Consider the following 27153-nt stretch of genomic DNA (forward strand, 5'->3'; position numbering starts at 1 on the left):
GGATCCGACATGTATAATTAGACATTCAATGCTTTTTCATGACAACTGAATGCGAGTAATTTTCCTGGGTGGTCATTCAACTTTGTGTTCATTACGCAAAAGTCATTTTTCTTCTTTTTGTTACGTAAAAATCATTCAACTTTGTATTCATTACTCAAAAGTCATTTTTCTTTCTTTTGTTACACAAAAATTATTTTATTTTGCTTTATTTATTACAAAAGTCACATTGGCCAAATTTTATAATACTTTTACTTGAAAAGTCTATTATGCCATTGACATTATAAATCCTCTCATTTATGTAATATCTTCTATATTATATACTTATATTGTTTAATATATTTTTACCTAGGTATTTTACTTATAATTAAAATAACTTTATATTTTATTTATTATTTTTATAATATATCCATACATTTAATTTTTTCCATGGCCCTCAATTTGTTTAATCATATTCAAGCATGAACATATTTTAAATATAAAAATAATAAAAATATTTATCTTTTAATATTTAATTGAAATAATAAAAATAGATTTTTTAACAAATGATAACTTTAATTGTAGTTAATAAGAATTTTAGAAAAAGTTTCAAAGATATTCGTGTTTAATATTAAGTTTTTTAAAGCTTTATCCGTTAATATTATTTATTTGAAAGTATTAATTTGATGTGTCATTGTCCTAAATGTAAGTATTTTATTTATTGAATTAATGGGTATGGTTTGGCTGATAAATCAGTGAGCTTTGATTTTATAATTTTCATTAAAAATATTTCATTAAGCATGGTTAAGAATGTGGACTTGAGATTTGTTCACGACAATGTTACCGACAAATTTAATAATGCTACTTATATATCTTAAAAATTAATATTAAGAAAAAATTAATTGTGCAAATATATTATAAAAATAATAAATAAAATAATATTAAGCTATTTTAATTATAAGTAAAATACCTGGGTAAAAGTATATTATATAGCATATAATATAGAAAGTGTTGCATAAATGAGAGGATTTATAATGTCAAGGACATAATAGACTTTTCAGGTGAAAGGTCTGTAAAATCTAAGCAAAGTGACTATTATGATAACCAGAGCATAGTAAAATATTTTTTGTGTAATTAAAGAAAGAAAAGTTATTTTTGGGTAATGAACACAAAATTAAATGACTTTTACGTAACAAAAAAAGTGACTTTGGGGTAATGAATACAAAATTGAATGACCATTCATAAAATTTACTCACGGAATGCCCACTATATTATGATGCTAACTATTTTTGATGAGCTTTTAAAACCAATATCTTATTGCATTAATATATGGGAAAATATTATTGTGAATGTTTAGTGTTAAAGCGAATTGAATTACTTGTTCTATTGTTATTGCTACTCGTTTTTTCTTAATTGACAAATAGTGTCGGGTTTAAGTTGAAGAATTACATAATTTCATACGTTATCCAAATTAATTTATTTTTTGAGATGTCAATTTCTTGGTATCGAATTCTTGAATATTTAGTGTAGTCTACGTTTGCTTATATATATTACATTACACTTTAATATTATAATATGATACATTAGTTATATTCTATGCGATTTAAATGAATAACAGAGTTTGGAGTAGGTCAGCTAATTAATTTACAGAATATTACAAAAAAAAGGGTATTGCTTCTGACAATAAGAAATAAAGTGGAGTCGGATGCTTACTAGACAATTTCTAATATCTAATGTTTCAACTACTTAATATCTGATACAAATTTTAAAGTAAGTGAATGGTTCTAAGCAAATATTTTAGATTTTTGTATTTTGTTTTGTATAATCTCAAGGAAAATAGAGAATAAACTAATAAATGGTAATATTTAACTAATAAATAATATATGAAAATGGTGAAAATACAAAATAGAGGATAAAGGCATTACATTCAGCATAAAAATTAATACAAAATTCACATCACTTCAATTTTTCAAGGGATTGAAATGAAAGAGTTGCAAATAGGCACACATTTATAAATGTATAGAAGTTATATAAAATGATATAAGTTGGATTTCTTATCTCAAGATCTTGTAATATATTTGATCTATGTACCAAATGGCTATCTTGATATTATATAAATAAGTTTTTCTTAATGAGAATAATTGTACATGAATTCATTCTAAAAATCTCAATTAAAGCATTAATTCATATTAAAAGATACTATTTATCGCGAGTTGATGATATACAATTATGAATTTATAAAATCTAATGGTGACTTATTGTGGTTTCTCTACTAAGACTAATATTCATGGGACATTTGTTTATATCAAATCAAAACAGATAAAAAAAAAAAAAAAAAAGAGATGTCATGTATTGAGTAAACTAAATATCCAAGTTGGAGAAAAGGGTGGCTAAAAGAAGATCTTTTATTTACCAAAACATGACTATCATATTTATTAATTATGCCGAGCGAAGAAAAGAATTTTTCAACACATTGTAAAATTTTAACTTCTAACGAGTAATAAAGAGAAACACAATAGATATTACTGACCTCTATTTGAATTAAATTTTTTTGGAGGATACCTCTATTTGAATTATTAACTATTCAAAAAGATAGAAAAACCGAAAAACTGGCTTTTTACATATGTACGAATACATTAAAACTGTTTTAACTTCAAAAACGTTATCATAGAGAAATTTGTGAATACAATTTCAGCAAAAATAAGAAAAAGAAAAAAGCATTTGTTTGAAAGACAAGGGGAAAGTTTAAGTGATATATTTTTTTAAATGCAATCAAATAAATGATTGTATCTCAAATAAATGAAAAAAATTGAGAGATAAAAAACTAAAAAGGAATTTTTGCCGTTGGACTCAGGCTAGCAAATTAAGAGACGAAGTTAGATTATCAAGACATATCTGTAAAAGAAAAATATACTTTGTTACTGTCTACCAACTTTTCTTAAATACTAAAATATATCTACTGAAGAAAGAAGTTAATAAGCATTGATTTGGTTCTAACAAATAGGTTATATTGAGTAGTAATAAGATATAATACAATTTTCAAAAAAGATGAAGAGATTTTGTCAAGATTTATCTTTGAAATAAAAAAAAACTTTTAGTAACAAAAATTATTTTCTTAAACTATAAAAGCTTCTACGATCCGTATGGAAGCTTCTCATAGTAGAAAATTTTGAAATGCATTTTTTTCATAAATAATATGACATTGTAAAATAAAAAGGAAAAATAGAAGAATTTAAAATTTTAGTTTAATTTCCTTAATTTTAGTGGTGAAGTTGGGTCCGTGCTCAGCAGGGGTCTAATGCCATTGCGTAATTAAGATCACGGTGGTAAAAGGTAATAAATATTAAATAAAAAGACATAACTCAACTAAACACAAAACAAGATAATCATACATTTTATTTGGACACAACCATCCCTTATTTCACAAACAAAAAAAAATAAAAAAAATAAAAAAATAAAAAAATCTTAAGAGGTAAAAATTCCAAAAATCTAAACAATTGTATTCCGCTATTTTCAATATGTTGGGCCCGGGCTGCAACTAGTTTGAGGTCTACATATAATAGTCTATTTATTGCCTCCCTCTTGGGACTGCTGGTTTCCTTCTCGGACCCGATACCTAACAACAATAATTACGCTTCAATCGCATAAGTTGAATTTGATACCTACAACAATAACTATGCCTCAATCGTATACAAATTGAACTCTGTACCTACTATACAAATCTCATGTGGTCTTCTAACCCAAATCCAGTTGGCGCACAAGTCTCTAACTTTAAACATCGTGAACAAATCAAATGAGGCTTGCTCAGTTGGTAAAACACATCCACCCACGACCGTTAGGTCCTGAATTTAAATCACGATGGAGGAAAAGTGTGAAAACACTATAGATCCTCCTAATTTGGGGGAAAAAACCCGTAACGTGCACTTACCCTCCCTAACATGTTGTGTTCTTACCATTGAACCAAAGGCCCGGGGACCTATAAGAGTCGATACGTAGCAGTGGCGGAGCCACATGCACCAAAGGAGTGTCCCTTCGCCGGAAAATTACACTGTATAGCTCTGTAATTTTTTAAAATATATATATATATATATATATTATGTAATGACACCCCTTGATAAGTTTGTTTCTTTATATTTTGAAACTCCTTAATGAAAATTCTGGCTCCGCCACTGGTACTTAGTATTATTATTTCAATGCTTCATCCTCATGCTAAACATAACTGTGACATTATCAGCAAAAGGAATCTTGGCAATTGTGGAAAAGCCCAAGTTTCAAACTATTAGTGATCATCCACTTTGCTGATAGTAGGATATTCAAGACATCAATAACAATCCATGAAAAGAATAGGCAAAGCTACTTCCATTAGTGCATTTATAAATTTATACACATTCAATCGACCAGGGAAAAAGCAAAAGGGAAATCATACTATGTCCGCTGATTTCCCAAATAACTACTACTATTCGTAGTATAATATCATCTTCAACTCAACAAAACAAATCTTAATCGTTATCATTTCATGCAGTAGTGGCTGTAGGAAAGGAGAGAATTCACACGTTTGATGTTTCACTAGGTGCAGATCGAGCATGTAACAGAGGTTGAAGCGCTTTTACCACAATGCTCATATTTGGCCGAAAATCAGCTTCATATTGCACACACAAAGCAGCAACTGCAGCCATCTGTTTTACCATGAAGATTTGAATAGGAGTTGATGAAAATCAAGAAGACGTGAAAAAGTAGAACAATTTTTATTTTCCATCTTCTCCTGAATTAGATGCTGATTTTCGTTTTTAATCAACATAACTTAGGAGAAGAGGAAGGATTAGAGCTGCAGTAGTCAAAAAATTTCTGCTTCTAGTGACATACCTTTGCAACGGCTTTAGGAGGGTATTCTGTACCCAGTCTAGCATCAACACATTGCTTCACTTTATCTTCACTAAGTCTTGGTGTTGCCTGATAACAAATAGTATGAATCGTCAGATTTGCAAATCAAAGGAATTCAACTAAAGAATGGTGCATCAGATATAGCAATGCCAGTATCTTTAAGGCTATACCCATGTCACAAGACTCTGTTGGCCACGTGGCAATGTATGATCAACAGGTTTACGGCCAGTAAGGAGTTCAAGGAGTACAACACCAAAGCTGTAAACATCACTCTTTGAACTCAGCTGACCAGTCATTGCATATCTGCAACACAAGGAGGTAAGTCCAATCAGCATAAAAAATGAATGACCCTTGGGACTTTTACTTATGAAACATGAGCTAAATTCCTTTATTTAGTTAATTAGCCAAGTTCATTGTATATTTGTATTACACATTAAGAACTGGACTCACTCAGGAGCATGATAACCAAAGGTTCCAAGAACACGTGTAGAGTGAAGACGTGCTGCCATATCAGGAGCTTGATTTGATAAATCAAAATCCGCAATTTTAGCAACATCATCATCAAAGAGTAAAACATTGCTAGACTTAATATCACGATGGATGATATGCGGCTGTGCTTTTTCGTGCAAGTACTCTAGCCCTTTTGCAGCCCCAACAGCAATTTTAACTCGTTGTGCCCATGACAATACCGGCCCTGGCTGTGCACCTTTCACGCCTTTTCGTCCTGCAACCACAGAATGAAAAGTTATTCGCAATCTTCAGCTAGAATCTAGATTAGCAAAATTAGGAAAGATGAAACTGTCAGTTTAGTCATATTAATAATTTATAGTCTAGGTAATTTAAGGAGGCTGCTACAATAAATGTCATAAAAATAGGCAGTCAAAATGGTTATTAGCATTAGGTATGAGACGCACTGACACATTAACTTCGCTAAGACAAAACCATCACAATCAAAAGTTGTTCCAAAAGGTCAAAATATGAGTATGATCAGCCATACATAAAGAAGAAGACACACAATCAAAAGCTCCCAAATGAAACAAGACATCAATACTGCCAGAAAAAGCAACGGTAAAGTTGTCTCCATATGACCTATAGCTCACGGGTTCGAGCCGTGGAATCAGCCAGTGATGCTTGTGCTAGGGTAGGCTTCTTACATTACACCCCCTTGGGGGTGTGGCCCTTCGCCGGACCCTGCATGAACGAGGGATGCTTCGTGCACAGGGCTGCCCTTTTAAAAAGAAACAAAATAAAGGCATGTAAAGGTTTTGCTCTGTTCAAAGAGATACATGTTCCTTTAGCAAATGACAACAATTTCTGTTTAAAAAAGCAACGGCAGTGGATAGAAGTTTATTTTTGTTTAACATCGGAAATGGGTGGGTAAATATGACCCTAAAGCACCTTTAGGCCAGTTTTCATGAATTAAATTTACGCATAGAGAGGGGAAAGGATTTAATAGACTTAGCAGGATAATGATCAACTTTCAAACTACTAGGAGTTTACCCTTTTCTATTACCTTAAGGAGCGGCGGTAATGGCTGAAACTAAAACAAGGACAAGGTGGGTTAGATTGGATTTTGAAGAGTAATAAGGGCATTCTAAAGACAGAGATCAAATTCCACTCATTGCGTTGGGTCAAGAATATATTGGCCATCTTTCCCTCCCTCTCTCTCTCTCTCTCTCTCTCTCTCTCTCTCTCTCTCTCTCTCTCTCTCTCTCTCTCTCTCTCTCTCTCTCTCTCTCTCTCTCTCTCTCTCTCACTCACACACACACACACACAAGGAAACTCTATGAAGCTTCACCAGCATGATATGGAAGCCACTTCAAGCTCCCTGCCTCTCCCTCTTTCCTTGATTGTTTCTCCTTCTGATCTCTGACCAATAAAGTGGCCCAAGTCCAATAACATTTGTGGCAAACAATCTTTTCAAGTTTAGACTATCAAAAGAAAACTATTAGGGGAATGGAAGGACCAAAGAGAAAAAAGAAGCAATGACATTTTTTTTCTGGATAAAGAAGAAGCAATGACATTCTAGCTTTAGGTATCCCTTGTACCCTCTATCTCAACTCAATGCACACTTCCCTCCCGTCCAATTTTTGATGTCCCAAAATGTTTTAAAACAACCTTGCAAAAAACATTATTGGACAGAATTTTACATCGAAAGCCAAATTACCAAAATCTAGGTCCAATTAAACAAGTATGAGTTTAACCTTTCTCTCATCGAGCCACGATTGATAGCCGCTCGACTTGAGGAACTTAAAACTTACTATGTAGACAATAGACATCTTTTCATTTTAACCAACTTATCATTTTCTGAAGTCCTATCACTAACAAATAGTATGTAAAATAAAAAATTTTGCTATCTGCATAGTGAAGGGGAACCTTAGAGCAACGGTAAAGTACTCCGTGTAACATATAGGTAATGGGTTCGAGCCGTAGAAGCAGCCAGTAATGCTTGAATTAGGGTAGGTTGTCTATATCACACCCCTTGGGGGGGCCTTTTCCCAGACCCTGTGTGAATGCGGGATGTTTTGTGCACCGGGCTGAGAAGAAAGAAAGAAAGAAAGAAAACTATCTGCATAGTCAAACTATGTAATAAATGGAACTTATGATGGAATATGTTTTAGCGAGAGGACAAAAGAACAAAAAGTATATGCAAGTATACAATAGGAAAAAGCAAATAATAAAATCTGAAAGTAAAAAGGAAAACCTTAAGGGGTCGTTTGGTACATGGGATAAGAATAATAATCCAGGGATAAAATTTGGGATTAACTTATCCCATGTTTGGTTTGGGGTATTAGCTAATCCCAGGATAACTTTTACACTAAAATGGTGGGATTAGTTATCTCACACAGAAGGTGGGATAACTAATCCCATGAGATATCCCACCCCATGGAATATCCTGGGATATCCCACTATTGTACCGAACGACTCCTAAGGGTTCTTTAGCACAATATATGAGGAAGTCTTCGGGAAAGTTTACTCTTGATTAGAGAAACTTTACAAAACTCTTTCATGACACATGTCAGGAAAAAAAAAAGGCAAGGCAAGGTACCACAAAAAAGGAGGATAAAGCTGGGGAGGAGCTTTGATCACTTTTTGAGGGAGGTGCTATGACACATGAACTAATTGGATTTGGAATTTGTAATCATTTCCAAACACAATCTATCACGAATGGTCATGAAATTCAATTTGAACTTGACCCGTTTACATATGAACTTCCAAATCCACACAAAGCTATTAACAAATCAACCAGTTTGAGTTCCAATTGAGAAGCATAGAATAGCTCTACAACGGCTTATAGTAAACTAACCATGAAGAATGTCATGAAGAGATCCATTTGGGGCATACTCATAGGCCAACACACGAAGACCAACGTCCACACAATAACCGAGTAATTCAACCACATTTTCATGTTTTAATCTTGATACCATAGAAACCTGCGACGGGTTACATCATATCCAAGCAACGGTAAGAAATTTACGTATAATATAGGTTAGTCAAAGTAGGACAATACAATTGACCAGACCTGCGCCAAAAATTCTCGATCGGGCTGCTTACTCGAGTCTAACTTTTTAATGGCTGCAGCCCGCCCACTTTTCAAGACACCATGGTATACCCTTCCATATGAACCTTCACCTATCAAGGCTTTTGTACCAAAGTTGTCTGTGATGTCCTTTAACTCATCAACAGCTATAGAAGGAACAGCAATGGGCTGGATGTTAACAGTTTGTGTCTCCTTCTGCGCACTTTCTGTTGCACGCTGCCCTGCATTGTAGCCTAAGAGAATTTTCTCCGGTTAATGAGGAGTGAAAACAAGAAATCCTATCGGGAAAAAAATAAAGATGAAAACTCCCAGTAAATTGAAGCAGGATATTATCTAAAGAAAGCATTTCCATAGGATAGGAGTAAAACCAAAGCAATGAACCAAACACTACATGTTTTAACTGATTATTTATCAGTTTAATATGGTTAAATTGAAAGATTGAGGTGAGAAACATGTTTGCACAATATGCATCTGTTCCACACCGTGTCATCACAAAGACACTAAATACAAACATCACGATCTTTGAGCTTCCAAGATGCTGGAACTAGTTTATTTATAAACCTGCTGTGGAGAATAGATTATTTCTTCCCAACTCAATTGACAATCAATCATATCTCAGTGCTCAGTGGTTAACATTGAGCTTCAATCCCAGAAATACTTAGAGTAAAAACACTACCCACCCGCCCCTCCCTTGCGGCCAAACTTATCATTCCCCATAGTTTGTGATGTTACTAAAAGAAAACAGGAGGAGGAAATTAACCTGCTGAATTATTGGTCATGAATGGTCCATGATCAGCAGCTTTGTGCATGTCATCATCATCACAACAACCAAAGCAGCCCATAGTTTTCCTTCTTCCTATACCCTTGAGATATTCTGGAAAATACTAGTCACAAAGTTAAAAAAGTTATATAGGGTGTCTTTAGAACACATAAACAGGACTCCTAATCAGTGGTATAATACAAAGTCCAAATCTTTCTGAAACACAGCAATTCCTCTGCTCCATAAATCGAAAATGTTCACCAATGTCATCAACAATATCAAACAGGCTAGGTGAAAGATCAATAACAACATTATGATGTTATCTAATGCTTCTACTAACATATAATGAATGTTTGTATGGCACTCATGGAAAAAGGCAGAAACTATGCACATCAACATATCATAGAGAAAAAGAAAGCCAACGTCATAGGCTAATTAAGACGGAAAAGAATATTTTAATGTATAAACCTAAGTGAATTGCACTTACATGATATGGTCTCACTGTAATAACTGACGAATGTGCATTTTAGTGGATATAAGACAAGAAATATGGTAAAATGACTAGGATATACATCAATGGAACCTAAATTATTAAAGAGTTGGCGTCAAGAGATGCACCAACTCTTTACTTAACATCCCATATCTCAATCTGCAATAGTTATATTTCTTTCTCTGCGTTCTAGAGAAAATGTCACCATATCATAGGATTTACAAATTATTTTCCGGAATAGTCATGCTCGATTTAGAGATCCAGGATTTGAACTTATAGAACAGCAACCTCAAGTGCTAGCACTGGGATATGAATTAAATGAATCTCTTAACATATACTATAAGGTTTGAGCCAAAACTATTGGGTTCTACCGAACCTATATTTTATAGCCTACATCCGCCAGATGCTCATAATTGAAACTAATCAAAAGAGCAAGCTTTTGGTATTTTCACCTTTATAAGATACAATCACTTTATTAGCATAAATGCACCCAGAAAGACAACTGCTTTGAACCCTCATTTAAGATATTCAAACAAAGAAACACAATAGAAAGGGAAAAAACCATTATCAAATTGCTTTTCATTTCCATAAAGACCTTTTCTTCCTCTCTTTAAGTCACTTAAAATAAATTACTGATATCTTCCCTCACATTTCACTGGTCCATTACAATCTCATAACCCTCAAACAAAACAAAACATAATAATAACACTAATGGAAACAGCAAATTTCTCGATTATTAAAAGAGTTGAAGTTCTATGTACTGACAATGTAAGTAAATACTTATTACAACAACCAGATCACTTAAAAATTTAATTGCAATTTTTTCTATTTAATACAATTAGTTGATAACATTGAATAAAGGGTAAGTAACATGTTAAATTATACTAATACTGTAAAATTCAGTGTAAGTGCATATAAGTTAAATCCTATTAGAAAAATTAATCTAACAACCCTCTAACTATGACAGGTAACTGAAATACACCGCAATCACAGTAAAATTAACACACGAATATAAAAAATTAATACATAATTGTTCCAAAAAAATTTAAATCAGCACGATCTCGTAGTTTTGTCGAACAAAAATAGACTCAAAAAAGGGGAAAATTTACGAGGACTAACCTTAGAGGCAATCGGCTTCGAAAACAACGCGCGATGACAAAATTGGTTGTGAAGTGAAAGAAAATGTGATCTGAAGACTGAGATAGAAATGGAAGAGAGACTAATAAAGGGAGTCAAATATAGAAATAATATGTATTGAATTGAATGAATCAGAGTGAGAAAAGTATAATAGAAACGGAAACAGTATAAAGGAAAGAGCGTAGTTTGGCTAGTTGCTCTGTCTCTTTTGTTGGCCTTGACTTCTTCTCACACACACACAGAGTTCTGTATTATGCCCCTGTTTATCTTTTCACAATAATTGTATTTGTTATAAAATAAAGGTTGTATAGTAAAGACAATTATAGAGAAACTTATATATTATTCAAACTTTAAACTTATGTACATAATGAACTGAATTCTCCAATATTTATAGAAGAAAGGAAGGTGCTGTGTAAGCTGCTACTGCAAGCTGCTTGTAAGCTGCTGCTCTAAACTGTTGTGCCAGATATAAATAATCTTCTATCATGGATAATATTTATCTATAACGGAATACCGAAAGGATAAACTTTTTCAGGAGGCTTATTTTCAATAGAGTATTAAATAGATAAATGTATTTATGGCGGAGTCTCATATGGATAAACTTCTTCAGGAAGCTTATTTACAACGGATTACTAAATGAACATCCATAATATAATATACTCATAACACTCCCCCTTGGATGTTCATTAAAAGATAATGTGCCTTGTTAAAACCTTACTAGGAAAAACCCCGTGAAAAAAAATTCTAGTGAAGGAAAAAGAATACACATATTTAGTAATATGCATTGCTAGTTGCCTCATTAAAAACCTTATAAGGAAAACCCTGTGGGAAAAAACCTTAATAAGGAAAAAGAGTACATCGCGTATTTTACTCCCCCTGATGAAAACCTTGTTTCAAATATTTAAGTCTCCGCATTCCAATCTTGTATACCATCTTCTCAAAAGTTGAAGTTGGTAAAGATTTGGTGAATAAATCTGCCGGATTGTCACTTGAACGGATTTGTTGCACATCAATGTCACCATTTTTCTGAAGATCGTGTGTGTAGAATAATTTTGGTGAAATGTGCTTCGTTCTATCTCCTTTTATATATCCTCCCTTCAATTGGGCTATGCATGCAGCATTATTTTCGTATAAAATTGTGGGTCTTTTCTTACATTCCAAATCACATTTTTCTCGAATAAAATGAATTATTGATCTCAACCATACGCATTCCCTACTTGTTTCATGAATGGCTATTATTTCAGCATGATTTGAAGAAGTAGCAACAATAGATTGTTTTGTGGAGCGCCATGATATGATAGTACCTCCACATGTAAATACGTACCCGGTCTGAGATCTAGCTTTATGGGGATCAGATAAATAACCTGCATCTGCATAGCCAACAAGATCTGCACTATCTTTGTTAGCATAAAACAAACCTATATCAAGAGTTCCCTTTAAATATCGCAATATATGCTTAATCCCGTACCAATGTCTCCGTGTAGGAGAAGAGCTATATCTTGCTAGTAAATTAACAGAAAATGCTATGCCAGGCCTTGTAGCATTAGCAAGATACATAAGTGCACCAATTGCACTGAGATAGGGTGTTTCAGGACCCAGGAGTTCCCCATACTCTTTTGGAGGTCGAAACGGGTCCTTATTCACTTCAAGTGATCGAACAACCATTAGTGTACTCAATGGGTGCGCTTTGTCCATGTAAAAGCGTTTTAAGACCCTTTCTGTATAGGCAGATTGATGCATAAAGATCCCATTTGCTAAATATTCAATTTGCAGTCCAAGACAAAGTTTTGTCTTTCCAAGATCTTTCATCTCAAATTCTTTCTTAAGATATTCAATTGCCTTTTGGAGCTCTTCTGGAGTTCCAACAAGATTTATGTCATCAACATAAACAGCAAGTATAACAAATTCTAATGCCATTTTCTTTATAAAAATACATGGACAAATAACATCATTTATGTAACCCTCTTTTAACAAATATTCACTAAGGCAATTATACCACATGCGCCCAGATTGTTTTAAACCGTACAAAGATCTTTGTAATCTGATTGAGTACATTTCCCGAGATTTTAAATATGCTTCAGGCATTTTAAATCCTTCAGGAATTTTCATGTAAATTTCATTATCAAGTGACCCGTACAGATAAGCTGTAACCACATCCATCATATGTATTTCAAGCCTTTCACGTAAGGTTAAACTGATGAGATATCGAATTGTTATGGCATCCATAACGGGTGAATATGTTTCTGCATAATCGACTCCAGGTCGTTGTGAGAATCCTTGTGCGACATGTATCTTTCAACTTCATTTTGCTCATTCCTCTTTTTCGCACAAAAACCCATTTATGACCAACTGGTTTTATACCAGCAGGTGTTTGGACTACTGGTCCAAAGACCTCTCTTTTAGCAAGTGCGTTCAATTCTGATTGAATTGCCCCTTGCCATTTTGACCAATCAGATCTTTGTTGACATTCTTCGACAGATCGGGGTTCAAAATCCTCACTATCTTGCATAATGTTAAGTGCAATATTATATGTAAAAATATTATCCACTACTATTTCAGATCGATTTAAATTAATCCCATCACTAGTAGAACTTATTAAAAGTTCTTCGCTCACTTGAGTCTCGGGTTTATTGATTTCTTCAGGAATCTCATAACTAATCAGATCTTGGGTCTCTTTACGAGATCCCTTCATAATATCATTTTGATCATTTGTCGATTTTCTTTTTCTAGGACTTCGATCCTTAGAACTCATAGGCCTACCACGCTTCAGGCGTGCTTTAGGTTCACTAGCTCTCATACTAATAGATGGTCCTGCTGGGACATCAATTTGGATAGGTACATTCTCTGCAGGGATATGTGACTTAGTTATCCTTTTCAAATCAGTAAATGCATCTGGCATTTGATTTACTATATTCTGTAAATGGATGATCTTCTGGACCTCCTAATTACATATAGGGGTACGTGGATCAAAGTGAGATAATGATGAAGCTTTTCACATAATTTCTCTTTTGATTTTCTTTTCTCTCTCCCCCTAATTGTGGGAAATTTATTTCATCAAATCGACAATCTGCAAATCGAGCAGTAAATAAATCTTCCGTCAATGGTTCAAGATAACGAATAATAGAGGGTGATTCAAACCCAATATATATTCCTAACCTTCTTTGGGGGCCCATCTTACTGCGCTGTGGTAGTACTACTGGCACATATACAGCACATCCAAAAATTCGTAGATAAGCAGTATTTGGTTCATGACCAAAAACTAATTGTAACGGAGAATATTTATTATAATGTGTTGGTCTGAGATGGATAAGTGATGCTGCGTGCAAGATAGCATGGCCCCAAACAGTAGTGGGCAATTTTGTTTTTATAAGTAGTGGTCTTGCTATCAATTGCAGTCGTTTAATAAATGACTCTGCAAGGCCATTTTGAGTATGAACATAAGCTACCGGATGTTCAACTTTTATCCCAACTGATAGACAGTAATCATCAAAAGCTTGAGATGAGAATTCTCCAGCATTATCAAGGCGAATAGCCTTTATAGGATAATCTGAGAATTGTGACCTTAATCGAATTATTTGGGCTAATAACTTTGCAAACGCCAGGTTGCAAGATGATAATAGGCACACATGAGACCATCTTGAAGATGCATCTATTAGGACCATAAAATATCTAAACAACCCACTTGGTGGGTGAATAGGTCCACATATATCCCCATGTATACGTTCTAAAAAGGTAGGGGACTCAATGCCAACCTTCATTGGTGATGGTCTAGTGATCATTTTGCCTTGATAACAAGCATCACAAGAAAATTCATTATTTGTAAGAATCTTCAGGTTCTTTAATGGATGCCCACTTGAATTTTCAGTAATTCGTCTTATCATTATTGATCCAGGATGGCCCAAACGGCCATGCCAAAGCACAAAAGTATTTGAATCAGTAAACTTCTGGTAGAATATGCTTCAACTGTACTAATCTTTGAATAATATAAGCCAGAAGATAAAGTTGGTAACTTTTCTACAATGCATTTCTGGCCAGAAATATTCTTTGTAATACAAAGATATTCCACATTCATTTTATCTATTGTCTCAACATGATACCCATTTCGGCGGATATTTATAAAACTCAATAAGTTTCTTCGGAACTTGGAGGAGTACAATGCATTGTCGATAATAAGTTTTGTTCCCTTAGACAAAAATACAATAGCTCTTCCGGAGCCTTCAATCAAACTTATATTACCAGAAATTGTAGAAATATTTGTTTTTTCCTTATGCAAATAAGAAAAGTATTTCTGATCTTTGAATATGGCATGAGTTGTTCCACTATCAACTACACAAATATCTTCATGATTGGTCTTTGATCCAAACATAATTTGAGGATTATCCATATTCTTCAAAATGACATAAACAAAATAAATATGATTGTAAACATTATAACTTTTATTTATGTACAACAATTATATAACTATACTATCCACTACAAATAACAAAAATTAAAATATTTACATCTCTACATATTCACTACCGATCACATGACTTGTTTCTCTTTCTGGGAGTGCAAAGTAATCAGCTACATCCAAATGCATGAAGTCTAAATTATCTTCAGAAATAAAATTTGCTTAAGCATTTTTCTCTGTCTTCTTCAGGGAAGCTTGATACAGCTCAACCAGGTGCTTTGGCGTACGGCATGTACGTGACCAGTGCCCTTTTCCTCCACATCTATAGCATGCATTTTCTAGCTTTGCTACTTGTACCGCTTCATGCTTTTGTTCCTTCCTTTTCCACTGCTGGTGGTGAGGAGGGTTCTTTGGTGCATTATTATTACCACGATTAGAGTTTTCTCCCCGACCACGGCCATGACCACGACTGGGGTCACGTCCTCTTCCACGTTTAGCTTGGTGGAAGTTCGTCTCATTCACTTCAGGGAATGGACAAGAACCAGTAGGTCGGCTTTCATGGTTTTTCATTAATAGCCCATTATGTTGCTCGGCTACAAGAAGATGTGAGATAAGTTTAGAATACTTTTTGAATCCCATCTCACGATATTGCTGCTGCAGGAGCATATTCGAGGCATGAAAAGTGGTGAAAGTTTTCTCCAACATATCATGATCAGTAATATTATCACCACATAGTTTCAATTGGGAAATAATTCTAAACATAGCAGAATTATACTCACTGATAGATTTAAAATCTTGTAGCCTTAGATGAGTCCAATCATAACGTGCCTGTGGAAGAATGACCATCTTCAGGTGGTCATATCTATCTTTCAAATTACTCCATAGTATGACTGGATCTTTAACAGTAAGATATTCCATTTTCAGACCCTCATCAAGGTGATGGCGTAGGAATATCATTGCTTTGGCACGGTCTTGGTTTGATGCCTGCTTTTTATCTTTGATGGTGTCTGCCAGACCCATCGCATCAAGATGAATTTCGGCATCAAGCACCCAAGACATGTAGCTTTTGCCCGATATATCCAGGGCTACAAACTCAAGTTTAGAAAGATTTGACATTATTTAGAAAAAGAAAGTTCGTACCTCTGATACTTTCAAAGTATTTTCTCGAGATGGCAGAGTCTCGTGCTGATAACGTGTTATAAAATAAAGACTGTAAAGTAAAGACAAGTATAGAGAGAAACTAATATATTATTCAAATTTCAAACTTATGTACATAATGAATTGAATTCTCCTCTATTTATAGAAGAAAGGAAGCTGCTACTGTAAGCTGGTGTGTAAGCTGCTACTGCAAGCTGCTTGTAAGCTGCTGCTCTAAACTGTTGTGCCAGATATAGATAATCTTCTATCATGGGTAATATTTATCCATAGCGGAGTACCGAAAGGATAAACTTTTTCAGGAAGTTTATTTCCAATAGAGTACTAAATAGATAAATGTATTTATGGCGGAGTCTCATATGGATAAACTTCTTCAGGAAGCTTATTTACAACGGAGTACTAAATGAACATCCATAATATAATATATTCATAACAGTATTCTATTAAACAGAATTCAAGAATACTCTTTTTCTTGTTTTTTCCCCATCACTCAATTTAGAGGTTTCTTGTTAAATATATTCTTCTTACTTGATGAGCAATTGTTTTTACTCTAAAGATGGTATATAAATTAATTTGCGCATATTTTAACTAATATATCGAGTAGTTTGTAACGGTTAATTTGGATGTCAAGTCGAGCCAAGTCGATATGTGTTCAAATAAACATAAAGTGAGTGGAACCAACCGAAATTTAAACTCAGCCCGACCAATCTTCCATTGTACAATAACAAACTCACAAGTTGGGGAGGATCGTGAGTACGCAGCCTTACCTCTACCTTGTGCAGGTAGAGAGACTGCTTCCAGTAGACCCTCACTCCGACCAAGCATGCAAAACTTTACTCTAAAGATAATATATGAATTAATTGACGCACATTTTAACTAATTCATCGAACAATCTGTGACGGTTAATTTGAGTGTCAAGTCGGGCCAAGTTAATATGTGTCCAAATGAACATAAATCGAATTGAACCAAACGAATTGAGTCTGGCCAATCTTCCATCGTACAACAACAACAAAAAAAAAAAAAATTAGTCTAGTCCCACACGTGGGGTCTGGGAGGATAGTGAATCCTTGTGCAATTGGGTACCGGACACCTCCCACCATAAATAGTTACCAGATAACTCTATAAACTAAGGACAAATGAGAAAAAATTATCTAATATTTTTGCCTCGACTGAAATTTAAACATAAAACGTCATAATTCTCCACTAGACTACACTCTTGCTTAAAATTTTCCATTGCTTTAAGCTGAATCGAAGCACTATCGAACTTTGTTACAATATAACCAAAGTTAAATGAATTTTTTGATGTCTATTTTTGTATATATACTTACTACTTTAGAAAATCAAATTCAAAACAAAACATATAAAATTGGGTAGCTTTACGAGTGTTGCAGGTAGGTAAAACTGCTCACCAAAATTACGAGTATTGTAGCTAAGATTCAAACAAGGAATTCTTCATTTGTAACTTTTATGTATCAACCACACATTTATATATTGGAGTTTCATTAGAATTGAACAATTTATATTTCAATTTCTTTTCGAAAAAGAAATTAAATTGAAATTTAGTAGTATAGAATTTTAGTATATAAATTTAATAATAAATGCCACCTAAATGATTAAAAATTAGACCAACTAGGTTGGAAAATGATTACAAATACATCATAATTGGAGACAGCTGAGGGTATATAATCTTTTTTGTTTTTTTAATTATTTTTTTTTCAAATTCATAATATTCGAAGTGAGACACGAGGCATCACATGGGTGTATGTTAGTCATAACTCATTAAACGATAAACAAATGGAATAACAATTCTTAAAGTAATAATATAATAATTGGGTAATGGTCTTCTTAAATTGATTTCTTAGTTGTTTCTAATAAAATTATTGTCGTTTTGGTATCTTTACATTTGACCATGAATTATTATTATACTAATAATAATTCTTGTAAAGCAATCTATGGAAAGATATTAAGTGATTTTGGCGTTTAGTAAACTTTGGCTTGAATAATCGGCTGTCCGTCCTCAAATATCTTAATAATTCGCGAATAATTCCTCCTAATTATTCGAGTTATTCCTCCACCTTAATATTTAGAATAAGATTCAGATTGCGGCAATTAAAATTTAATTGGCGGCATAGTTTCAGACGTTAATATTTATTTTAAAATTTTGTATGTTTAGAAATTATATCAAAAGTGTTTTTACTGCTATATCTAAAAAGTACAAGTATTTTAAAAATTTTGAAAAAAAAACATAGCTAAAGAAGATTGTCCCTAGAATAATGCTGCAATATGGGTCAACATTACTCTATTGGTACAATTTCAGTAGTTTTAATTTTTCCATGTTTAGAGATAAACAATAATTTTTCTGTCGAGATTCTATTAGAAATATTTTTTCTATCTTTTCAAGATAGCGGTAAGGTCTGCTTATACACTATTCTTTCCAAACCATACTTGCGGGATTCCACTTGGTTTATTGTTATTATTGTTGTTTAAAAATAAATAAAAATTATTATAAACTGTTAGTTTTTAAAGTACAAATATTTTAAGCACTGCTGAATCTTAAGAACATTCTAAAGTACCACTCGCTTGATTAGAATTAACATCCCTACCCCTTTTTCACCTTGAAATATCTAATAAAGGCTAATTGTGAGAAGCTAATTAGCTTAATTCATGTGTCGCAGATCTTCCTACAAAGCGTAAATTATCCGACTCTTGTTGAAATCAATTAATCAACGTCTTATTCAAGTTAAGATAAACGAAATGTGTTATTACTCCCTACTTTTCCGGTTAAGCTAGTGCTTTATATTGATTTCTACTTCGTTCATGACATGGGTATGCGAATAAAGTCCTACATTGGTAGTTGAATAGATCGGGAGTCTATATAAGGTATATGGATCTCTTAATGGTGTGAGATCTTTTGAAAAAAATCATACGGGCTTGGCCCAAAGCGGACAATATCATACCATGTTAAGATTGTATTTGGGCTAGTTTAGTCTAACAACTGGTATCAGAGTTCAGGTTCAGCAGGACGAGTATGGAGATGGCAAAGTGACGGTGCGGGGTGATGCGCAGACAAGAAAAAGCTAGTTGCGGGCTTCGGTTTCCATATTACTCTAACAATGTGGGTGGGACAGGGTGAATCTCGGATATTGACCCGAGGATCGTGACAATAGATCGCATGAAATTTAGTTCGAGGGGGAGAACCGTGAATCGTGGTAGTAAGCCGCGTGAAACTTAGTTAGAGGGGAGAGATTGTGGGCGTGCGAACAAAGTCCCACATTGGTAGTTGAAAATATTGGGAGCCTACATATAACGTGTTGGAATCTCTAATGGTGTGAGACCTTTTGAAAAAAACCGCGTGAGTTTGGCCCAAAACAGACAATACCATATTAATAATGTATTTGTGCTAGCTTAGGCCAACACATGACTTCATGTATGTCTTCTCTCGAGCTAACACGGATCAACTAATGAACAAAAATATGCTAAAGTTGATCAACACGCGATTGAATATTTAAGAGCATCTAATGGTATGACTGTAAACTTATGAGAAATTGAGGAGTATGAACCTAGCTTGTTTAGAATCAATTATTATTTTTCCAGCTTAAGATACCATGAATTAGTGTCCAATACACCAATTGACCATAAATGGAATCTTCATTGGATATTATAAGAGATGGCTCCACCAAAATATACAAGTAGCCCAATGACCCAGTCCAATACAAATCTGTCCACAGAAAAGGTCCAACTTCCACTGCAGCCCCATTTTGACATGGTATGTCTAAGAAACCCAGTCGAGCAAAATGTTGGAATACTTGACCAATGATGCAGTTTGAATCTTTTTTTTTTTTTTCCGATAGTGGTATCCAGTTCGGTTTATGTGCAACTTGACTATTTCATCAGATACCTTCTAACTCCTACCAACACATGTAATATGCTAATTCCCACTAGTATAGCTACCAGATTGCATGCATCTCGATTATTTTATTGGATATCGAGCTACCTCCTACCACCACAGGTATAATCGGTTAACTGTGCTATTCTAGGACAAATCAGAATAAATCACTTAGATGTCATTTGATGAGGTGTATAAGAATAGTACTGAATATGGTGTATTAGTAATGCTGGAATTAGTAATATTGAAATTAGTAATACTGGAATTAGTTATGTTGGGATTATTTCTTATCAACTATTTGATTTGGTGCATTAAAGCTTGGGATAATACATAAGATGCTCCCTGAACTTGTCCAGATAAATGAGTCTCCTACTCAACCTTTACGGGTGTTCTAATACCACCCTATATTTGTTAGGGCTGATTTTTTGTACACCCTTGTAAGCAATCTCCCAGTAATTCTATGTTGTGTAGCATACACGCCACATCTGGTGATGCCATATATTTAAATGAAGACTTAAGAGAGTATTATTAGTTTGACTATAATTAATTATTTTCACTATTTTTTACGTTTAAAAATGACATCGTTTGTAGTCAAATATTTATCCCAACCTATTTTCCTTATCAGTTCATTTCACCCACCCCGTAAAAAATTTCCAAGTCGACGAAGAAGCCCTAATCTCAAATGCGTCTGAAATTCATTCTTCCCGACTATAACTGAAGGGATAAGATGGATGTTTCTTTGATTAAACCTAGTTAGAACCTCAAATTGTCGTTATATTTCACTGATATTTTGGGTTTTGACGAGTTGTTGGATTTGTTCGAGTTGCAAGGAAAGGGGTTCAGTCATTGTTATCAGTCGTTGATTCTACAATCTTTCTTCGGTTTGGATTTTGGACAGAATATATGCTTTTTAAAGGTTAGCGTTGTTCGTCGCCTTTATGTTATTTTGAGCTCTAGGGTTTTCTTCGTCATTGCTATAGTAATAGTACTGAATATGTTATTGTATGTGGTTTGATTTGGTAGATACTGGTCTGATATAATTATATATCTACTTTGCGTTGGGTTTAAAATGTCTTTTGAATTAGTCACAATAAGATTCTTCCTTGGAGGAAAAATCTCCATGGATATACTAAAATCCTTTACGGAGGAGGATTATATAGGTAGAGTTATTACTTCTGCACTTGATGTTGATGTAGATAGGTTTTTCTATTTTGAATTTTTAGGTTATGTTAAAGACTTTGGCTATAATCCTTATTCTGCTCATATTTATGTAAGGCCACCTTATTGTCCTGGTTTGGTAGAAATTAAAGTGGATAAGAACATTATGGGTATTTGTCAAGTATTAAAAAATGGGGATATCTTTGATGTATTTTTGGAGCACATGATTGATGAACCATTAGTGGTCCACCCTCTCTTAGAATTTGGTCAATGATAAGTGAGGATTTTGACTACTTATTTGCGCTTTTTGACTTTCGTTTTAGTTCAAAAATGCTTAAAGGTATTTACGAAAACTGATGAAATATGCTTACTTGAATGAGTATTGGAAAAATGAGCCAAAGTGATAAAATTCAACTCAAGAAGGAGTGATTTTGAACAAGGACAAAAATCAAGCAAAAAGGCTAAAGTGCGGAATGCAGAATTCTGTCTGCGGCCGCAAAACAAAAAGAAAATTTGACAGTACTGCAATGCAAATTGCGGACCGCACAATAATTGTGCGGCCGCAGAAGTCAAGGTTCAGAGAGTTAGGAATTCAAGACAATTAAGATCTGCGGACCGTACTATAATTGTGCGGCCACAGAAATTAAATGTGCGGCCGCACCCAGAATTGTGCGGTCCGCAAAACTCAAGAAATGCGGCCGTAGTTCAGAATTGTGCAGGCGCAGATCCAACTCCTGTCAAGAGCTGAAGCAAAGTGCGGACCACACATATAATTGTGCGGCCGCAGAACCTTCGAAAGGGCAATTTTGTTCGAAAATTCCAACTTTGTATAAATAGAATACTTTCACGAAAATAGGGCAAATTTTGAATACCAGAAAGTCTGTAGCTGTTTTTCTTTACTCTTTTAGGCAACTTTAGCTCATCTTGTTAATTTTACATTGGATTTTCATCTATTTATCTTTCAATATGAGTTTTATCATCTTTTCTTCTTTATTTTCTTCATTACCCACTATGAGTAGCTAAATTTTTAGCTAGGATTGCAACCCAACCCTAGTATGAGAACCTAATGGGTGTTTGATTTAGGGCTTGTTTATGGTTGGGTATGTATTATTTAGTCTAGTTCTTTCTATAATTGTAGAATCAACAGTTGCAAACATTGGTTCAAGCCTATTTGATTTGGTCTCTACTTGAGAAAGAGAGACTTAGTCTAGAAAAACTTGGCTAACAAGAGTTTGGGATAAAATCAAGAGATTGATAGTCCCAATTAAAGGGTTGAACCTAGAGATAGTAAAACCCGACTTGAGCTATTTGTCAATTGTTTAGTTCAATACCCATTTGGACTTGAGAAAGCCAAATTAGGCAAAACTACTCTCTTACCGAGAGGTATTAAGTGGGTATTTGAGTGTTGATAGCTATAATACACCCCGACCAACGAAACTCGCTCTAAAGCCCACAACCTGTTAGGCAAACACCTAGGTGGAAGCCACATCCCTAGACCTTTTACACATTTGAAAAACAACAATAAAAATATTATTCTCTAGTTTTATATTTTTCAATTGCAATCCTTAGTATAATTTTAGAAGTAAAATCAAAACAACGTTTGTAGAAGTGCAACTTAGACAATTCACGGGCTTAGATCAAATACATACCACTAATTCCATCTACGCTCCCTGTGAATTCGATCCCGACTCCTAGTTAGGTATTATTATTGCAATCGACCGCTTCACAACCCCAATTTGAGGTGTGACTTGGGAGAGATCAATTTTTAGCGTCATTGCCGGGGAGTGTAAAAAATGAATTTAGCTATATATTTAGTTTTGTGTGTGAATTATCTTCTTTTCCTTCTGTGTTACTAATCTTTTGGGTGAAATAATTGTAGGTGAAACAATGGCCCTCAACAACAATGATCCTCTCGGAAATATGCCTTTTGGGGATGTGGACGTGGAAGATGACCAAGTTGAAGAGGTTCCACCTGAACCTCAAGCAAATAGACGAGGCCGACCGCCTCAAGATAACGTTCCCGTTCCACCCCCATCTCCATCAAGAGCGGCTCCACACCGGGTGTTGCCGAATGAAGGGTATGCAAGTACCATAGTCCCGCCCCGCATTAGGGCGGACAACTTTCAAATCACAAATGTTATGCTCATATTGCTAGAGCAATGGGGATTCTTCAGCGGTGCTCCGACTCAAAATGCGTGCAAACGCTTGAAAGGATTTGTGGACACTTGCTGGGGTAGTAAACAGACAAACGTCTTCGAAGATGCTTTAAGGTTGAGGCTATTTTCTTTTTCACTATAGGGGAAAGCCTTGGATTGGTTAGAAAGGTTGCCAAATCATTACATCCATACATGGGATGAATTGGCGGAGAAATTCATTGCCAAGTTCTTTTCTCCCGGGCATATGGCTACTCTTAGAGACGAGATTCTAGCATTCAAACAAGAACCCAATGAGCCTTTGCATGAGATATGGGAGAGGTACCGAACTATGGTGAAAGAGTGCCCGAACAATGACATGACGGAAGCCATGATTCAACAAACTTTCTATAAGGGGATCAATACTACCAATCAATGTGTGGCCAACCAACTTGTCGGTGAAAATTTTATGACAACACCATATGTCGAAGCTTGTGAGATCTTAGATGAAATGGCGGATACTTCATCGGCATGGCAAAGTAGAGCAAATATTTCTCAAGGTGATCCAAATGTGATTCACCTACATAAAGAATTACATGATCATGGGCAAACAATTGCCGAGTTGACCACTACAATGAATCAATTAGCTAAAGCTCAACTTCAACAAGCTCAAGGTCCTAAACAAGTAAATGCAATGGAGGGTGTCAATATGATAGTAAACAAGAGAAGGCAAAAAGGTCCTCAAGTGCAAAATCGTGCGGAACATTATGTGCAAGAAGATAGTGGGTTCGATCACAATGAATCTTACAATGACCAAGAGGAGGAAGTACAATATGTGAACAACTTCCAAGGGCAAAGAAACAACTCCCAAGGCCCGAATCAACAACAATGGCGACCTCATGGTAACCAAGGGAATTGGAACAATCAAAACAATCAAGGAAATTGGAATGGTCAAAATAACTAAGGCAATTGGAGTGGCAATGGCAATAGTCAAGGATATTGGGAAGGTAACAACCAAGGGGGATGGAACAATAACTAAGGAAATCAGGGGTCGGGCTTTCAAAGGCCCCCGATATATCAACAACTGAGCAACCCGCCTTCTTATCCTTCCCAGGGTCCAAGCTCTTCCAACAATGAGATGGGGCGAATTGAGAATATGTTTAAATAAATGATGGAGAAGAATGTCGACTCCGATGCTCAACTAGCCTCTCACAATACTTCAATTCGTAATTTGGAAGTTCAATTGGGGCAAATCTCGCAAGCTTTGAACACTCGTCCTAAGGGGGCACTACCAAGTGACACGGTGGTAAACCCGAAGGGTGGGAACAGCACGGGACATGCCATGGCCGTGACTACAAGAAGTGGAAAAGGTGGGGATGCAACCACCTCAAGTCAAAGAAGAATTGGGGATGATAAACAAGTGATTCAAGAAGATGAGATTCCAAACAATTTGGTGCAAACAAATGACGAAGTGAGAATTGATATTGATGAAAATGTGGAGGAGACTCAAGAAGAAGTGAATCCGTCTAGGGAACACATTGTTGACAAACTGGAATCGGTAGTGCCAAAGGCTAAGGCACCAATGCCAAGGCCTCCTCCTCCATACCCTCAAAGGCTTGCTAAGCAAAATGGCGAGAACCAATTCAAAAAGTTCATTGACATGATGAAGAGCTTATCTATTAATGTGCCATTGGTTGAGGCTTTGGAGCAAATGCCCGAATATGCAAAGTTCGTGAAGGATTTGGTGACAAAGAAGAGGTCGATGAATTGTGAGACTATAAAGATGACACATCAAGTGAGCGCAATTGTGCACTCAATGGCTCCTAAATTGGAATATCCCGGCACTTTCACAATCCCTTGCACTATTGGAAGCGCCGACTTTGCCAAATCTCTTTGTGATCTAGGGGCGAGTATCAACTTGATGCCCTACTCGATTTTCAAAATGTTAGGGATTGGACAACCAAGACCCACTTCTATGAGGCTACAAATGGCGGATCGTACTATGAAGAGACCATTGGTTATTATTGATGATGTGTTGGTTCGAGTTGATAAATTCATCCTCCCGGCGGACTTTGTGATTTTTGATTGTGAAGTGGACTATAAGGTGCCTATTATTTTGGGTAGACCTTTCCTTACTACGGGGAAGGCACTTGTTGATGTGGAAGTCGGCGAGCTCACCTTCCGGGTGGGTGATGAAAAGGTGGTTTTTCATGTGTGCAAATCTATGAGGCAACCGAATAGTAATGGAGTTTGTTCGTTTGTGGTCTTAGTGACCGAGGTGATTGTTAATGAAGCTAGTGCCATGATGAATGTTGATGATACTTTAAAGGCTGTATTGCTTAATCATGATGATGATGAGAAGGATGGCTATATGGAATGTGTGAATGCATTGAAAGGAATGGGATCGTACACATATGAACCTCGCAAATTATCCTTAGATCTTGAAAACCGGAAAACTCCTCCAACAAAGCCCTCAATTGAGGAGCCTCCCACTTTGGAGTTAAAGTCATTGCCTCCACATCTCAGGTATGAATTCCTTGGCCCGTGTTCTACTTTTTCGGTTATTCTTTCCTCTTATTTGACTAACGTGCAGGTAGACTCTACTTTGGCGGTGCTACAAAAGAGGAAGAAAGCTATCGAATGGACATTGGCGGATATTCGGGTTATAAGCTCCGCCTTTTGCATGCACAAGATTATTTTGGAAGAGGATGCCAAACCCTCCGTTGAACATCAAAGAAGACTAAATGAAGTAATGCAAGAGGTGTTGAAGAAGTAGATCATAAAGTGGTTGGATGTCGGGGTTGTTTACCCCCATTTCCGATAGCTCGTGGACCTCTCCGGTGCAATGTGTCCCAAAGAAAGGGAGCATGATTGTGGTCACCAATGACAAGAACCTGTTGATTCCTACAAGAACGGTGACCGGATGGAGAGTGTGTATGGACTATCACAAGCTCAACAAAGTCATAGTGAAAGATTATTTCCCACTTCCATTCCTTGATCAAATGCTTGATAGGTTGGCCGGCCGTGCTTTCTATTATTTTCTTGATGGATATTCCGGCTACAATCAAATTCTTATTGCTCCGGAGGACCAATAGAAGACTACTTTCACACATCCCTATGGTACTTTGCATTCTCGCGGATGCCATTTGGGTTATGCAATGCACCGACGACTTTTCAACGGTGTATGATGGCTATCTTCACTGACAATGTGGAGGATTTTCTTGAGGTCTTCGTGGATGACTTTTCTGTGGTTGGGAATTCCTTTGATGATTGCTTGAAAAACTTAGATAAGGTCTTGGCAAGATGTGAGGAGACAAACTTGGTGCTCAATTGGGAGAAGAGTCACTTCATAGTCGAAGAAGGAATTGTCCTTGGCCATAAAATTTCAAAGAATGGTATTGAGGTTGACAAGGCAAAAATATAGGTGATTTCTAAACTCCCACCCCTACATCCGTGAAGGGAGTGAGGAGCTTCTTGGGTCATGCGGGGTTTTATCGTCGTTTCATCAAGGATTTGTCCAAAGTGGTGAACCCCTTGTGTAAGCTTTTGGAAAAGGATGCTAAATTCCATTTCAACGAGGATTACATGAAAGCATTCTAATTGCTCAAGTTCAAATTGACTACTACTCCTATTATCACTGCACC

General features: G+C 35.4%; 2 protein-coding genes across 3 annotated transcripts in view; one reads left to right on the forward strand and one right to left on the reverse strand.

Annotated features, from left to right (window-relative positions):
* LOC104087487 (hydroxyproline O-galactosyltransferase GALT3) overlaps positions 1-27153 on the forward strand; it is a 172324-nt gene that overhangs the window by 39195 nt on the left and 105976 nt on the right. The gene's annotated exons all lie outside the window — the stretch shown is intronic.
* LOC104120972 (pto-interacting protein 1-like) lies at positions 4312-11023 on the reverse strand. Of its 2 annotated transcripts, none has more exons than XM_009632852.4 (8): positions 10768-11023; positions 9159-9272; positions 8381-8631; positions 8165-8291; positions 5308-5581; positions 5028-5160; positions 4840-4926; positions 4312-4652 (listed from the first exon to the last, which is right to left on the reverse strand). In XM_009632852.4, the coding sequence occupies exons 2-8, from the start codon at positions 9238-9240 to the stop codon at positions 4524-4526; spliced, it is 1083 nt and encodes a 360-aa protein (XP_009631147.1). In that variant the 5' UTR covers positions 9241-9272; positions 10768-11023; the 3' UTR covers positions 4312-4523. The 2 variants fall into 2 exon arrangements, with proteins under 2 accessions (XP_009631147.1, XP_009631149.1); XM_009632854.4 differs by having other exon boundaries at positions 9159-9282; positions 10768-11021.

This window comes from Nicotiana tomentosiformis, chromosome 5 (genome assembly GCF_000390325.3).
Source record: "Nicotiana tomentosiformis chromosome 5, ASM39032v3, whole genome shotgun sequence".
Taxonomy (NCBI): domain Eukaryota; kingdom Viridiplantae; phylum Streptophyta; class Magnoliopsida; order Solanales; family Solanaceae; genus Nicotiana; species Nicotiana tomentosiformis.

Coding starts and splice junctions, on each gene's coding strand:
- LOC104120972 (XM_009632852.4), bottom strand. CDS start 9,240: ATGGGCTGCTTTGGTTGTTGTGATGATGATGACATGCACAAAGCTGCT. Junction 5,161..5,307: donor TTTGGTTATCATGCTCCTGA/GTGAGTCCAGTT, acceptor CTTGTGTTGCAG/ATATGCAATGACTGGTCAGC. Junction 4,653..4,839: donor CTCCTAAAGCCGTTGCAAAG/GTATGTCACTAG, acceptor ATGGTAAAACAG/ATGGCTGCAGTTGCTGCTTT.